The sequence below is a fragment of the Thrips palmi genome, unplaced genomic scaffold (genome assembly GCF_012932325.1).
Source record: "Thrips palmi isolate BJ-2018 unplaced genomic scaffold, TpBJ-2018v1 HiC_scaffold_2, whole genome shotgun sequence".
Lineage (NCBI taxonomy): Eukaryota > Metazoa > Arthropoda > Insecta > Thysanoptera > Thripidae > Thrips > Thrips palmi.
The window spans coordinates 952,916-967,421 of record NW_023144629.1 but is presented as its reverse complement, the minus strand read 5'-3'; the positions used below and the strand labels follow the sequence as shown (position 1 = coordinate 967,421).

Sequence of the window (14,506 nt, the reverse complement as noted above, 5' to 3'; positions counted from 1 at the left end):
CCGCGACCAAACCAGGACGCCCAGCGGCGCCCGAACGCCGCGTCAGACGCCACTCCACTATAAAACTCGATAAAACTTGTAAAAAACGTGGAGTGCTGCCGGGCGCGGCCGGGCCGCTGGGGTATCAACGAGAAGCCCGGCGTTTTTTAGGGGATGTTGGAGGGATGAAGGTGAGCAGGGAAACACGTGCGGGCACCGCGCCATATGTTGTGCGTGGCCCGAAAAAAGGGGGGGGAAGGAACGGGAAGGTAAAGGGTTTGTTCCGACTGGAGGAGCGTCGGCAGCCCGGTCGGCTAGGCCATCTTCGAGGACTGCGAGGGTGAGCGAGAATCCGATTAGAGCCTTGTTTCCTTCCTTCCCTCTTGTTGATTCTGGCGCTGCTGCCGCCAGCACCCTCTAGCTTTCACTTAGAGCCGCACCGTCATCATCGACTGATTGTCTCCGCCGAGCGATTCCCAAGGATCGCTCTGTCTCTCTCGCACTCCTGCGGGGGCGGCTCGAGAGTGCGACAGAGACAGCGACAACGCGCTGCTGCCGCTCCCAATCAGGGCGCCGGGGAAGCCAACGAGGCCGTGGTGCTCTGGGGCGCGTCCCGCGTGCAAGTCTCCAGTGCAGGCTGGGGTGGCACAGTGGGCCAGAAGCCGGCGGAGGCGGACAAAACTCTAGACGCGTTTTGAGCTCCAGAGTCGCTAAATGGGACTAGAACCGAACGTGTGACCCCACCAATGGATTCCTCGTTCGGAGAGCAATCCATTGGTGGGGTCACACGTTCGGTTCGAGTCCCATTTAGCGACTCTGGAGCTCAAAACGCCTCGGTCTTCTGGCCCACTGTGAATGGGGTGGGGCAGCGCGCCAGTAGTACTCTTCCCCGGGGTGCGGAGCGCGGTCAGCCCAGCCGTGCTCTGCAGTTTGACTCCGAACAGCTCTGTCTCTCTCGCACCCCCGCGCGACGCCGCGACGCCCCGCGAGTGCGAGAGAGACGGAGTGTTGCGTAATGACCGTCATTACTGCGGCGGGTGGTTCATCTTCATCGGGGTGCAGTGTAGTGGTACTAGTGCACCGGCAAGCCGGGACGACCGGGACTCGATGCGCCGCGCCGATAAAGAGGCAGCGGCGGCAGCACGCCTGCGATTGGCCGGCGGCACGCGCCGCCACCCCGCCCCGCCCCGCCCCACCCCGCCCTGCCCCGCCCGCCCCGCCCCCGCCGCGCCGCCCCCGCCGCCACCGGCCGCGCTCAGCCCGGGGATCATCTGGCCGGTACTTCCGGTGTGGTGGCGGCCGAAGTGGCGCGCCGCATTCCGCCAGCCACGCTCGACACGAGAGCACCGCGCGACCCACACGCGCCATCGCGGTCCTCGACACGTCCCCGACGACGCGTCCCCGACGACGCGTCCCCGTCGACGCCGGCCGCGCGGCAGTGGACTGGACAGTGACGCGGCGAGAGTGATCCGCGACAGTGAAAGTGACCAGCAGCAGGGGGTGGATGGCGCAGTGCGCGCCGTGCGTGCGGGGCGGCAGCCCGCCGGGAGCCCCAGCATGCCCCGCGCCCAGCGCGCCCCCCGCCTAGGCCGCCTAGGCCGCCCGGCGTCCAGGAGCACCGCCACCGCCACAGGTAGGACCAGAGGACTGGTTGTTTCCGTCCGAGGGGGAAACAGCTTCCCACATTCGTTGTACAAAATTTGACCACATTCCACATTCAGGTGGCAAAAACGCCTGTAAGTAGGCAACATGTGTGGCAAAACGCCAGAAATCTTGCACATTCTTGCACATTCACACAATCACTATGTACACAAAATTTTACAGTGGGTCACCCCTCGTTTCCGTATCTCCGTTCTCTCTCGCCAGCAGAGGATGCCGCCGTGCCTGGTCTCTAGGATGCGTCTAGGCAGGCGAAAACGACCCCCAGGGAGTGACAAACGTCAAAACGCGGGCGGCGCGCTTCGAGAAATTATATTCAAGGTTCGCTTTCGGTGGCGTACCGCTGTGGTCGCATCTGAGGTCATCGAGGAAAGTCAAGTGTGAACTTGGCCGCAGTGGATCGGGTGTCCCCCAGTAAGTGTCCACACCGCAGCCCCCCCCCTTTTTTAAACTTCCAGGCGGACATTGCAGCGCACGGGGCTTCGCCAGGCTTCGCGCGCGCCGCCGGTTCGCCGCCCGGCACATCCTCATCCGGAAAGGGTATCGGGTTCCCGGTCGTGAAGTCCCTCAGGCCGGCGGCCCGTGCCCCGAGGCCGTGGCCGCCCGCAGGCCGCAGGAGTTCATCCGCCCCGAAACACAATGATGAGAAATCGGCGTGGCGTTTTGCCATTCGGCGGCGTCAACACGCCGGCATAAGTGAGGTTTCCGTACACGGCCGCCCCGCCCCGCCCCGCCCCCCCGCGCCCGCCCCGCCCGCCCCGCCCCGCCCCGCCAGCTGCCGGCGGGGCCTGGCCGGCGCACGCGTCAAAGAAAAGGCGGGGTACTGACCACAGTCAGTGGTGTTACACCTGTCCGCCGGGAGGAGGGCGCCCCCCCCCCCCCCCCTTGCCCCTCCCCTACGACGCACTCCCTTCTCGTTTTTTATCGCCAGCATCAGATACTCCTACTACTCGTCCTTGCTGGAGAGGGCCTTCGCCGCCACCTGGAGGAGGGGGCGAAAGCAACTAGCACGGGTAGCAAGTAGAGCAAGTAGTGGTCACGGAGAGAGAGAGAGAGAGAGAGAGAGAGAGAGAGAGAGAGAGAGAGAGAGAGAGAGAGAGAGAGAGAGAGAGAGAGAGAGAGAGAGAGAGAGAGAGAGAGAGAGAGAGAGAGAGAGAGAGAGAACGGCCGGTGAAAAGTCGCCTCTTTATTCCAAGATGACTGTTATTGTCGCAAGGCGCGGTAAAGGACGCCGCGCCGCCGACGCTTCAGACCTCTTTAGCTCGCTTTAGCTCGCTTTAGCCGGAGAAAAGAAGTCCGAGTTAATTCTTGATTTCGCTCCGCAGGCAGCCCGCGTCGCCGCCAACGCTGCTAGGAGTCACGGAGTCTTCGCCGAGGATGGCGACGCACAAGCTCTGCGTCAACAACAACATCAGCAACCACCACAACAACAACAACAATGGGGAGACGCTCATCCTGGACATCGGCCACCACACTGTGCGTCCAAGAAATTTTGTTGCAGTCACGTGTGTTGTTTAGATCTGAATTCAATAATTTTTATTTATTTTCAGACCATGTCGGACGACGGTTGGCAGTACTCGGGGTACTGGGAGTCACCGACGCCGATCACACAGGACCACAACGGGGTAGGTCTTCTTTCAGGGTTTTTTATTTTTCGGTTTTAGAAATAATTTTTATGATGATAAACAAGATGATTTTCCGTTTTCTATTCTGAATTTTTCAGGTGGACGAGATGCTCCACTACGCCGCGTTCGACCAGGTGGCGTCCCCGGGGTCCGACTCCCGCAGCACCGTGCGCTGGACCGGTAAGTGCAATGCCCTGGTCATCCCGGTTCACGGCGCCCTTCCGTCGCACAGTGGGCCAGAAGACCGGTGGGGGCGGCCAAAACTCTAGACGCGTTTTGCGCTCCAGCGTCGGAAAATGGGACTCGAGCCGAACGTGTGACCCCACCAATGGATTGCTCTCCGAACGAGGAATCCATTGGTGGGATCACACGTTCGGTTCTAGTCCCATTTAGAGACTCTGGAGCTCAAAACGCGTCTAGAGTTTCGTCCGCCTCCGCCGGTCTTCTGGCCCACTGTGCGTCGTCCTCTCTAAATGTTTGCACCTTCGCAGACTCGCCGTTCCCCTGCTCGGACGCGGTGACCAGCCCGCCGTACTCGTCGTGCCCGGTGGCCAGCCCGCAGTCCGCGCCGCCGCGACGGAGGGCGGCTCGGCGGTCCGGCGGCGGCGTCCCCGGCGGCGGCCCCCGGCGCGCGCAGTCCGCCCCCGCGCCCGACGGCACGCCGCCGCCGCCGGCCGTGGTCAAGAAGAGGCGGCTGGCGGCCAACGCGCGCGAGCGGCGCCGCATGAACGGCCTCAACACGGCCTTCGACCGGCTGCGCGGCGTCATCCCTTCGCTCGGCGCCGACCACCGCCTCTCCAAGTTCGAGACGCTGCAGATGGCGCAGTCCTACATCGCGGCGCTCTGCGACCTGCTGGGCCTGCAGCGGCCGCCGCTGGGGCCCGTCGGCGCCGGCAAGACGGGGCGCCCGCCGCCCGGCCACGCGCCCGCGCTGTCCTGCTGACTGCACTGTGAGAAAAAGTACGGAAAAAGTACGGACATGTCTCGTCAATAATGCTGGAACGTCCGTACTTGCCACTACGGAACGTTCCGTACTCGTCATTTTCGTGACACACTGTATACTCAATTTCTGATCATTGTACCATTTTTCCGATACAAAGTACGGAATTTTTTTACAGAGTGGTTGACTGGCAGTGACAGTGGCGGATCCAGGGCCGGTCCGAGGGGGAGGCAAAGGGACGCGTTTCGCGGACTTACTGGGGCAAAGTGTTTTCTTTTGCCTACCTTTCAGGCGGCTATTTAGGGGTCAGGGGGACATTGTCCCTCGCCCCCCCCCACTGAATCCACGCTTTGGTGCGCCAGTGTGCGTGTCCCAGTGTCTCAGTCTGTTCTGCGCAAACATTCGATGAGAGAGTTGAACGCGCGATGGAGAACCGTCCAACCAGATATTACTATTATTACTTGTCGTATAGCACGGTGTGTATCTGTTTTGCCAAAGATATGTTTTTTCTTTTTTTGCTCTTTCTAGTTCTAGAAGACTGTTTTTATATTTATTGATTTGTAATTTATTATGGGAATAAAAATAAAGACTACTTGAAACCCATTCGGTTTTAGTTCATGGTTCAAACTTTGCTCCGAATCGTTGAAAAGATTGTGGGTACTTTCGCGCCGCCGTGCGTGCGGCCCTCCACGGGCGGTTCCAGGTTCCAGGTTCCGTTCCAGGTGCGATCGGCTTGCGCCCTTTCAGAAGCCGCCCGCCGATCGCGAGCGAACGAGGCAGCGCTTTCGCCGCTCTGTCTCTCTCGCACTCACGGAGCGCGTTCCTCGCGGGTGCGAGAGTGAGAGAGACGGGATCAGACTACCGACGGGCCGGCGGGCCGGCAGCAGCAGGCGGCACTCAGACACTCAAAGAGGTATTATTCACATTGTTTTGCTGATATTACTCAATTCCCTGTATCGGCGTGCGTGTGGCCCGGCAGAGGGGCAGGGGCCACCTGCACTGGAGGCACCCCTGGCGGGGCTGGCGGGGCTGGCAGCCACCCCTTGGCGCGAGCGCGGCCTCGCGGTGGCGTAACGCACTGGATAATAGCCCCCTAGCGGCCCCATTCAGAGGCCGGCCAGGGCTTCCAGGCCGGCCACCACAAAGGCGGCCCGCTCGGCCTCGCGTGGGATCGAACATGGAACGCCGCGATCGCCACCGGCGGGTGCCGCCTGAGGCCGCCGCCAGGGCCATAGGGGGTGTTGCGGTCAGCCGTCTCTTTCCGAAGGGTCGTCGCTCTGTCTCTCTCGCACCCGCAGTACCGCACGCAACGCCCCGTGAGTGCGACAGAGACAGAGCGACGAGGCGATGCCTTGGTGGCAAGGCGCTTCTGTGCGCGTAGCGTAGCGCGTAGCGGGGCGGGCCGTGCAGACCACGCGACGGACGACGGCCAGCTGGTCAGGAAGTGGCCGTTTTCCGCGCGCTGCGCGACACCGTCCCGGGGCGCCGACGCACAGTGGGCCAGAAGACTGGTGGAGGCGGCCAAAACTCCAGACGCGTTTTGAGCTCCAGAGTCGCTAAATGGGGCTCGAACCGAAAGTGTGACCCCACCAATGGGTTGCTCACCGAACGAGGAATCCATTGGTGGGGTCACACACTCCGTTCGAGTCCTGTTTAGCGACTCTAAAGCTCAAAACGCGGCTCGAGTTTTGGCCGCCTCCGCCGCTCTTCTGGCCCACTGTGCGTCGGCGTGCTCGGTGGGTGGGTGGCGGTTGCGGCCCCGTCCGGGGCGTGAAACTGCACGCAGGGACGCAGCAGACCCGTTTTCGTCGCTCCACACTCACGGCGTCAGGTGCGACAGAGACAGCGACTCTCGGAATCAGTCTGCCGGGGTGTCCAAGAGGGTGTCGGCGCGCCAAACTGCCAAAACAAACACCCGCTAAACACCGTCACGGCGCTAAGTGATACCCATTTCGCCAACTTGCCGACGACGCCGGCGGTGGCGTGGCGGCAGGGAGGGATGCGAGGCCATCTTGTAGTACCCCCGGTTACACGGTGATTATGTGGGTCAAGAAGGCCGTCGTCTAGGCCGTCGTGTAGGCCGGGCCGCAGCACGGGCCCAAGCGCAGCGGCGGAGGGGCCACGCCCACCACCTCGTTGCCTCTGCTAAATACCCGGCCGGTGCAACAAATGGCCGCCATTAGGGACTTGTTGAGGGCGCTGCCGTGGACCGGGCGCCACCTCGCCTCGCCCCGCCGCCTCGCCCCGCCGCCTCGCCCCGCCGCCTCGCCCTCGGCCTACACGGGGGCCTTATCAAAACGATATTAACACCTCGCCGTTGGTAACGATCTTCCGGTCATGGGGAGAGGGTTGTCCTTGCGGCCCTCCTATTTGCAGTCGTCTGCTGCCACCTCGTGTGGCTGCGGAGTCTGCGACTGAAGGAAGGACCACCCGAGAGACACACTGGGGAATAAATTGGGGTAATTGTTTGGAAATAGCAGTGCCGGGACACGTCGGACGTCGGCAACAAGGCCGAGACAGGGTGGGATAGATAATGAAGCCTCGTCCAAGCGCAAATAAAGTTGAGGAAAATTAGGCAGGCGTTACTTCGGCGGGATTCGAACCGCCGGCCGGACTTACGGCGCTCCCACATGAGAACCAGCGGAAGGTGCGCCGTGGGCGAGTGGTCATCGCCACTTGGTCTGCAATCAGAAATTCCGGGTTCAAATACTGCCCCCAGGTGTGTCTTTTTTCTACTTTAGGGAGTGGGACTGTCATGTGCGTGCGTCATGATGAACCAGACACTGTGCTCGGTGTCACGCGCGAGACTCCAACCCCTTTTTCCTCGCTCCATTCATTCATGCCTCTCCAAGTCTGTCTGTCCGTCCGTCCGTCCGTCCGTCCGCCCGTCCGTTTGTTCTAAGGGCGTAATGCTCGTCAAGGCCATCTGGCCCAAGCACCCCGAGCCACCCCTGCTCAGGTAGGGCTAACGACATCCTGAAGCAGCAGCAGCGCTTCCTCGCCTCGCAATCTGTGTCGAAAGGCGCATCCCTCCGAACGGCGCTCTGTCTCTCTCGCACTCACGGGCCGTCCCGCCTCGGTGCGAGAGAGACAGCGACCGTCAGCCGGAATGAGAAATTCGTGCCTACGTCACCGGCCGGGTCTCCTTACCACGACAACAGGTCAATCCATAAGGCGAGGATGACGCGAAGCAGGCGAAGCTGATGATGATTTCGTCCGATCCGCTCCGAGACCTCGTCCGAGACGCCTTCCGATTGGTCGCGGCTAAAACACTCGGCAGGTTTGTTTGCTCGGGTGGGTTGTTTGTTTGCAACAGGTAGTGTGACTTATTTCGTGTGGGAAAAAAAACCAGTGATCGATTTTGAGGCTTCGCTCTTTTTGAGGTGGGTGATTCTAAGAGGGTGCCGGGGGAAAAGACGAGGACGAAGGCAAAGACAAGCTGGAGGACAAAGACTCACACTGGGGCTGTTTGCACAACAGGTTCTCGCACTTGTTGGTGTCCAGTAGCAGCCGAGTCCTCCGCCGCTGCAGTGCTGCACCCCACTTGACGCTCCACTGCAAGGCACTGCAAGGCGCCAGCGAGCGCTACTCATCTTCGCACCTGAGTGTGTGCGCGTGTGTGTGTGTGTGTGTGTTTGTGTGTGTGTGTGTGTGTGTGTGTGTGTCTGTGAGCGTGTGCTGTGTGCGCAGCGCCCTGTCATTGGTGCGCGGGCCGACAAGGCCTCCAAGGGGCTCCCGTTTGGTCACACCCACGCCGCTTCCGGAAGTAGGCAAGCCAGGCAACATCGGGTCCTCTGAATAACGGACTAGAGGGCCAGGACGACCACGAGGAGGAACAGGCAAGAAGTCGAGTTGACCGGCATCGGGAAGGGTGCGGCTCTAATGCGCTCACGATTTGTCTATTCGAACGTCGGCGAGGTCGTTATATCCCCGTTTCCGGCCAAATATCGATGCGCAAAAAAAACAACAACATAACCAACAAAACGGCGGTGGAAATCGGACGAAAAACAACTCCGCGCCGCCCACGCATTAGGCTGAGAGAGAAGCGCGCTAGAGCAGCAAGGAGGAGGGAGAGAGAGGGGGAAAAAAATAAAACAATAACCGAAGAAATGGGAGCCGTGCTCCTTCGCGATGGTTATTGATTGGGGGAATTTATCAGAGTCTCGTCAAGAATCAATAGCTGCTGCCGAGTCCCGCCTCAGGTGTTGCCGTGGGGGTAATTTTGACACCCCAGCGCCGGAGCAGCCCCGGTCCTTGCGATTAGTCCTGCCTGGGCGGGGCGGGGCGGGGCGCTGGTGGGAACACTGCAACACCGGCCGACGGACTTCCATGCAGCAGGGTTGCTGAAACAACAACAACAGCAAGGCGGCCGAATAAAGGCAAAAGGATTGTTGTTGTTGCTGTTTAAAAGGTTTCGGTTATTGATAGGGGGCCTTTTCGGCTACCTGGAGGTTTAGGCCCTGCGCTGCGCCCTGCGCCCGGCACGGCGTGCCTTGCGGCGTGCCTCACACACACACACACACACACACACACACACACACACACACACACGCCACACACACACACACGCACACACCTTCGCACACACACTGGCACACACACACACTCTCGCACACGTCACGCGAGGGACACGCCCCGTATTCATCAGCGCGGAGAGCAGCAACAGAATTAGCCGGCCACCGCCTTGAAATTACCGAGTTCACGCCGCCACGCCACTGTGAGGACCAGGACGGACTCGGGCCGAGCAAAGCGAAGGCGGTGGCGAGGCGGCGCGGCGGGGCGGCGAGCATCCAAAAGTCCGAGAAGCGATTCGGCTTTTCGGCCGTTCGGCGTTCGGCAGGTGGAGCGGTTCGAACAAACCAAGGCGCTTCAGAGTGCGGCCGAGAAGACGAAGAAGAAGAAGTGTGCTCTGTTTTCGAGTTCGGCATCAGCGTGTGTTCGCTTCTTATCGTTCGGTAGGAACGGTAGGGACTGCAGACTACAAATTTTAACCTCACCACAGTGCTTACTGCGCAAAAAAAATTGTGCCGCCGTCGGTGGGTGTCGAACCCGGGTGACTGTGTGTGCGGGAGTCTCGCGCGCACGGGATGTAAACATATGGGTGAGTGTGTGGGTCAAACGCCGCGCGCGGGGTGTTGACAAACTGCCCCTCCAACAGGTGTCTGCTCGGGGCGGCGCGTGCGACCCGAGCGGCCTAGTTTGATTCCGATCTGTCTCTGCGGGTGCGAGAGAGACAGAGCGATCCTCTGGACGCAGCAGCGCTTCCCGGAAAGAGCGTGCCACGCATTGACTCTTTGGCGCCCGGCGAACGAACGATGTCTAACGATCTACCGGGAACTTCGTCGCTCCGCCTCTCTCGCACTCATCACGCCATGAGTGCGACGGAGACAGCGACTCTGCGTAATCAGCGAGTTGAACCGTGTAATCTTGGGCGGGCCTACCGTGTGGGCGACGCTTTTGTTCTGCTGCTGCAAGTGTGTTGGAACTGCAGCACGCACAGTGGGCCAGGAGACGGGTGGAGGCGGCCAAAACTCTAGACGTGTGTTTTGAGCTCCAGAGTCGCTAAATGGGACTCGAACCGAACGTGTGACCCGACCAATGGATTCCTCGTTCGAAAAGCAATCCATTGGTGGGGTCACACGTTCGGTTCGAGTCCCATTCAGCGACTCTGGAGCTCAAAACGCGTCTGGAGTTTGGGCCGCCTCCACCGGTCTTCTGGCCCACTGCGGCACGCCGCAGCACGGCGGCAGGCCGGCGGTTGGCGCCAAAACACGCTCCCCGCTTGAAAGAGCTTTCCGTCGGCGACCCGCGCGAGGCTACACTGGAGGTAATGAAGTGCCTCCTCTCGCCGGACGGCCGGCCGGACGGACGTCGACGTCACTGGCCGCCACTTGCAGTGCCGAATTGACGCGGGACGGCTCAATTCGAGTTCGGCGAGGCAAGGAGAGGCAAGGCCGGCGAAAGGGCTCGAATTACCCCCTTTGGGTTGCCATGGCAACGAGGGTACGGTGCACCCAGCCAGGCGTGGGCGCGGTGCCGCGCGGTGCAGTGATGGCTGCGTGATCGGCCGACAGGGCACCGCCGGGTACGTACGCAACATTTCTATCAGGTGGCTCCGGTGTCAAACAGTTTCCGACCGAGCGGCGGCCACTCCCCCTCTACTTCCTCCGCTTCCCGTTGACTCGCGATGCTCGCGCTCAATCGCCGGGGCAGAGCTCGTGACATTCGATCATTGGAGTCGGGTCCGAGGGGTGACCCACTGTAAAATTTTGTCTACAATGATTGTGTGAATGAGCAAGAATGTGCAAGATTTCTGGCGTTTTTGCCACACATGTTGCCTACTTACAGGCGTTTTGCAATGGAACGAAGTGCTTGCTGTCAATCAAAATGTGTGAGTGCTGGGAATCGATCGCCCGATCCGGACGCGGAACGCGGATGCCTTAGCGCTCTCCACCACCGAGATCTGCGAGGAGAGCTGGATGAGGCATGGGGATTGATCCCGATTGATCCGCAGTGGAATAGCCAGTCAAAAGACGAATAGATGTCTTGGGAATCGATCTCCCGACCCGAGGGTAGAGGACGGACATCCGGATGCCTCACCCAGCCACTGTTTTTTCACACTTGTTTCACTTTTTATTCACACCCTCTGCCACCTTGGAGGACGGATTTTCGCAACAAAATTGTAAGCGTGTGGGTGCGTGGGCGGCGGGCGGCGCCGCCTAACCACTGGGCAGTGCTCGCTGCTGGCGGCGCGCTGGCGCTCCCCGACCCCGCCCACCCTCGCCGTCGTGGGGTCGTCAGGTCGTCGGGCCGTCGGGGGACGCGAGGGCGGCGGCCGGGCAGCCGACCGGGCGAAAACAGACGAAAACCGATAATTGCAGCTAATCCACTCAACACAACTAACAGCAGGGCCGCCTCGCCTCGCCCCGCCTCGCGCCACACGGTCCGAGCACCGAGCAGAGCGAGTGACTGAAAACGGCCACTTCCTCACATTTCAATCCGCCCGACAGGCAGAGAGACAGGGCTGCTATGGCTTGATTGGTGGGGAGCATCTGCTGCCACCTACTACACGCTAAAGCAGTCGTCAAAGCCACGCGATCGGCTTGGACCGCACTGTATTTTTCTAGTGCAGTTCAAACCGGTGCTCCGCTGCGAGTGATCCGTGGTGGCCGAGAGCAAAGAGGCATCGGCTCCGGACACTCGGGTCGGGCGATCGAATCCTTACACATCTTTTCGGCCGCGCTGGATGCGGTCACCTTCAAAACGACCGCCACAGCTGCGCGGCTGGGGCTGGACGCGCGACTCCAAGCCCGGGTATGTAAACGTAAACACAACCCTGTATCATAGCCTCAGAGGGTGCCCCGGCGGGCTGGTTCCGCACAGCGCTTCGTCGCTCTGTCTCTCTCGCACCCCTTGGTGACGCCCCTTGAGTGTGAGAGAGACAGAGCGACGGAGCCCGTTCGGCGTCAGCCCGCGCGCTGCGTAGCACTGCGTGGGGAGGCACTGTGGGCCAGAAGACCGGTGGAGGCGGCCAAAACTCTAGACGAGTTTTCAGCCCCAGGGTCGCTAAACAGGACTCGAACCGAACGTGTGACCCCACCAATGGATTCCTCGTTCGAAGACCAATCCATTGGTGGGGTTACACGTTCGGTTCGAGTCCCATTTAGCGACTCTGGAGCTCAAAACGCGTCTCGAGTTTTGGCCGCCTCCACCGGTCTTCTGGCCCACTGTGGGTGGAACGAGGAAGCGAGTAGGCTACTTTGGCCCCGCATTACGCGCACGCTCCAGTGACTCCAGCCGCTGTCTCTCTCGCACCCCTTCGGGACGCCCCGTGAGTGCGACAGAGACAGAGCGACGACTCCGGCGCGTGGCCTCGGAGCACCCCGCCCTGCTCGAGCGGCCACCAGGCCACCCCAGTTGGGACGGGCGGTTAGTTGACTCTCGTGGACGGCGCGCGCCTCTTCACGGCCCAGCGGTCACACACTCACACACGCCACCCCCCCTCTCTCTTTTTGGCCATCGTTATCCTCATCATCATGCACCTCATCCCGCTGCACACACGCGACCACACGCGACCGCCTCAAATTGGCGAGCACAAAGGACGCGCTGCGGACGACGCCGACGACGCCCCTGGCCGATGGAGGAACAAAACGCCGTCGGTCGAATTAAAACGGGACGCCGTCGGTCGGCGCGCCCCGGAGGCCGCCAGGACGCCGACGACGCCGACGGCTAGGCCCCGGAGGTGCGGCGTGTCGGTGGAACAAAACAGTGACACGGCAGCTGCAGGGCACTGCAGGGTCTGCAGGACAGGCCTTGTCCACCACCCTGTAAGTGAAAGTGCGGCCCGGCCGTCCCTCGGCGACGAGCTCGGCGACCAAGTGCGCTGCGGGCGACGGCCACGACGCCGACCCCCGCTGCTGCCTCGTCCAGCAGCCCCGAGATGGTTCCAAATTAACGTAAAGCCCAGCCGTTGCCGCCAAAACGCCCCCCCCCCTTTTCCCACGGAAATCTCTCCCCTTGTACCCCTTCCCCACCCGTCCACTACACCCTGAAATCCGCGGGGCCCAATGAATGAACGGCGTGCTGGTGGGGGCCTCCCCCTCCCCCTCTCCGCCGGCGCCCCAGGAGGGCTGCACAGGTGAGCGAGGCGCGAGCGGGCGCGAGGCCCCAGCCGCTGCAGCAGGCCCAAGTCAGTGCACTCCTCCTCCGTGCCGGCTCCAGACCTCTCCAGCGCCGGCAGCCCGCCCTCCGCCCTCCTGCCCGCCCTCGTGGACTCCGAGTGCGAGATCGTGCCCAGCCATGACGGAGACCCTGCTTCGCTTCGGCGGCGCCACCGGCTTCGAGCCCTTCGGCCTGTACGGCCAGCACAACGCCTACTACCCGCAGCTGGAGCCCTCGCACGGGTACGACCCGGCCTACGACCCGGCCTACGACCCGGCCTACGACCACGGCTACGACCACGGCGCCGACCATGGCTACGAGCGCACCCTGGAGTACGAGCAGCCCGCCAGCCCGCCGAGCCCGGCGGCCAGCTCCTGGGGCAGCGCCAGTGTTAGCCTGCAGTCGTCGGAGCCCAGCCCCAGCGAGGACGCCGTCGACGGCGTCGCCGCCACCGCGGTGTCCGAGACCCTGACGCCGGCGGCGCGGCCCGTGGAGGTGGTGAAGCGGCGCCGGCTGGCCGCCAACGCGCGCGAGAGGCGCCGCATGAACAACCTGAACGACGCCTTCGACCGCCTGCGCGACGTCGTGCCTTCCCTGGGCTCGGACCGCAAGCTGTCCAAGTTCGAGACGCTGCAGATGGCGCAGACGTACATCGCGGCGCTCAGGGACCTGCTGGGCCGCGAAGACTAGGCGCCGTACCGCCAATAGAGGGCATTGTGGTCCAGTTTTACGTTTCCGAACCGCTTTTGCTCCTTGGTGACAGTGACTGTGAGAACGTTGCCTTGTGCGCGCGCGCGTGTGCTTCCAAGTGTGTCTAGTATTGTTGCGGTGTCAAGACTGCTGTTTTTCTGTGATACTTTATTATTTATTTCGGTGTTGCTGAGTGCAGTTCTGTTGTTATTGTTGTTCGGCCGAGGGCATTCCCTGCTCGTGAAGCGCTTTTCGACTGTGTTTTTTGGTGTCTCGTTCGTACATATATCCGCGTGATGTGTGGGGACCGTGTTAATTTATTGAGATAATGATAGTTATAATAAAATGACGATGAACAATAATTCTGGTCTATTTTTCTGTAGGCCCACTAAGCTAAGCACCCTCATTTTTTCAAACAAATCGGAGACCATTGTCGGAAAAGGAAGCTAAGGCTATGGGTTTTTCACGTTTTTGGCCTAAAATTGAAAATAACTAAAATTGCACTATGTTGTGCTGTGACTCCTGACACTATTTAGAGGGCCATTTCGGGTCTAAACTCTATTTTTCTAGCGAAAAACTGGAATTTTCTGAGCATACGCCGCATGGGTAGGCAACCCCTTGTACACACCGTCTTCGCCGCATCTGCGCTCAACTGGCGTCACAGGAAAAATCATTTTCTCACCAAATAGAATGCGTCAAAGACCATTGGGCACCGGACATCTTTTTCTTAGACCCATAGCAACATTCTATGTGAATTTCAGCCAAATCGGAGGAGGTCGACCGTTTTCGTCGAAAAAAAGCTAAGGCTATACATCATGGTTTTTTGCCGTTTTTGGCCAAAAATTTAAAATGGCTCAAATTGCAGTATGTTGTGCCGGAGCACTCTCATTTGACTCCTGACTCCATGCAGAGGGCCAGTTTGGGCCCAAACAGTTTTTTTCTGGCGAAAAAC

At 60.8% G+C, this 14,506-nt stretch overlaps 2 protein-coding genes across 2 annotated transcripts; both read left to right on the top strand.

Annotated features, from left to right (window-relative positions):
• The first annotated feature begins 3,005 nt into the window (after window positions 1–3,005).
• LOC117647319 lies at window positions 3,006–4,737 on the top strand. Its single transcript, XM_034389038.1, has 5 exons — window positions 3,006–3,114; window positions 3,189–3,263; window positions 3,362–3,443; window positions 3,755–3,810; window positions 4,732–4,737. The coding sequence occupies exons 1-5, from the start codon at window positions 3,016–3,018 to the stop codon at window positions 4,735–4,737; spliced, it is 318 nt and encodes a 105-aa protein (XP_034244929.1). The 5' UTR covers window positions 3,006–3,015.
• Window positions 4,738–13,002: 8,265 nt separating this feature from the next.
• On the top strand, window positions 13,003–13,554 carry LOC117647315 (basic helix-loop-helix transcription factor amos-like). The gene is made up of 2 exons (XM_034389022.1): window positions 13,003–13,254; window positions 13,360–13,554. Exons 1-2 carry the CDS (start codon window positions 13,003–13,005, stop codon window positions 13,552–13,554), a joined length of 447 nt encoding a protein of 148 aa, XP_034244913.1.
• The last annotated feature ends 952 nt before the right edge of the window (window positions 13,555–14,506 follow it).

What these genes read in the sequence shown, in the direction of transcription:
- LOC117647319 (XM_034389038.1), top strand. Translation starts at nt 3,016, where the DNA reads ATGGCGACGCACAAGCTCTGCGTCAACAACAACATCAGCAACCACCAC. An exon ending in TCACACAGGACCACAACGGG is followed by an intron (nt 3,264 to 3,361) that starts GTAGGTCTTCTT and finishes TGAATTTTTCAG; the next exon opens with GTGGACGAGATGCTCCACTA. An exon ending in CAGCACCGTGCGCTGGACCG is followed by an intron (nt 3,444 to 3,754) that starts GTAAGTGCAATG and finishes GCACCTTCGCAG; the next exon opens with ACTCGCCGTTCCCCTGCTCG.
- LOC117647315 (XM_034389022.1), top strand. Translation starts at nt 13,003, where the DNA reads ATGACGGAGACCCTGCTTCGCTTCGGCGGCGCCACCGGCTTCGAGCCC. An exon ending in GCTCCTGGGGCAGCGCCAGT is followed by an intron (nt 13,255 to 13,359) that starts GTTAGCCTGCAG and finishes CGGCCCGTGGAG; the next exon opens with GTGGTGAAGCGGCGCCGGCT.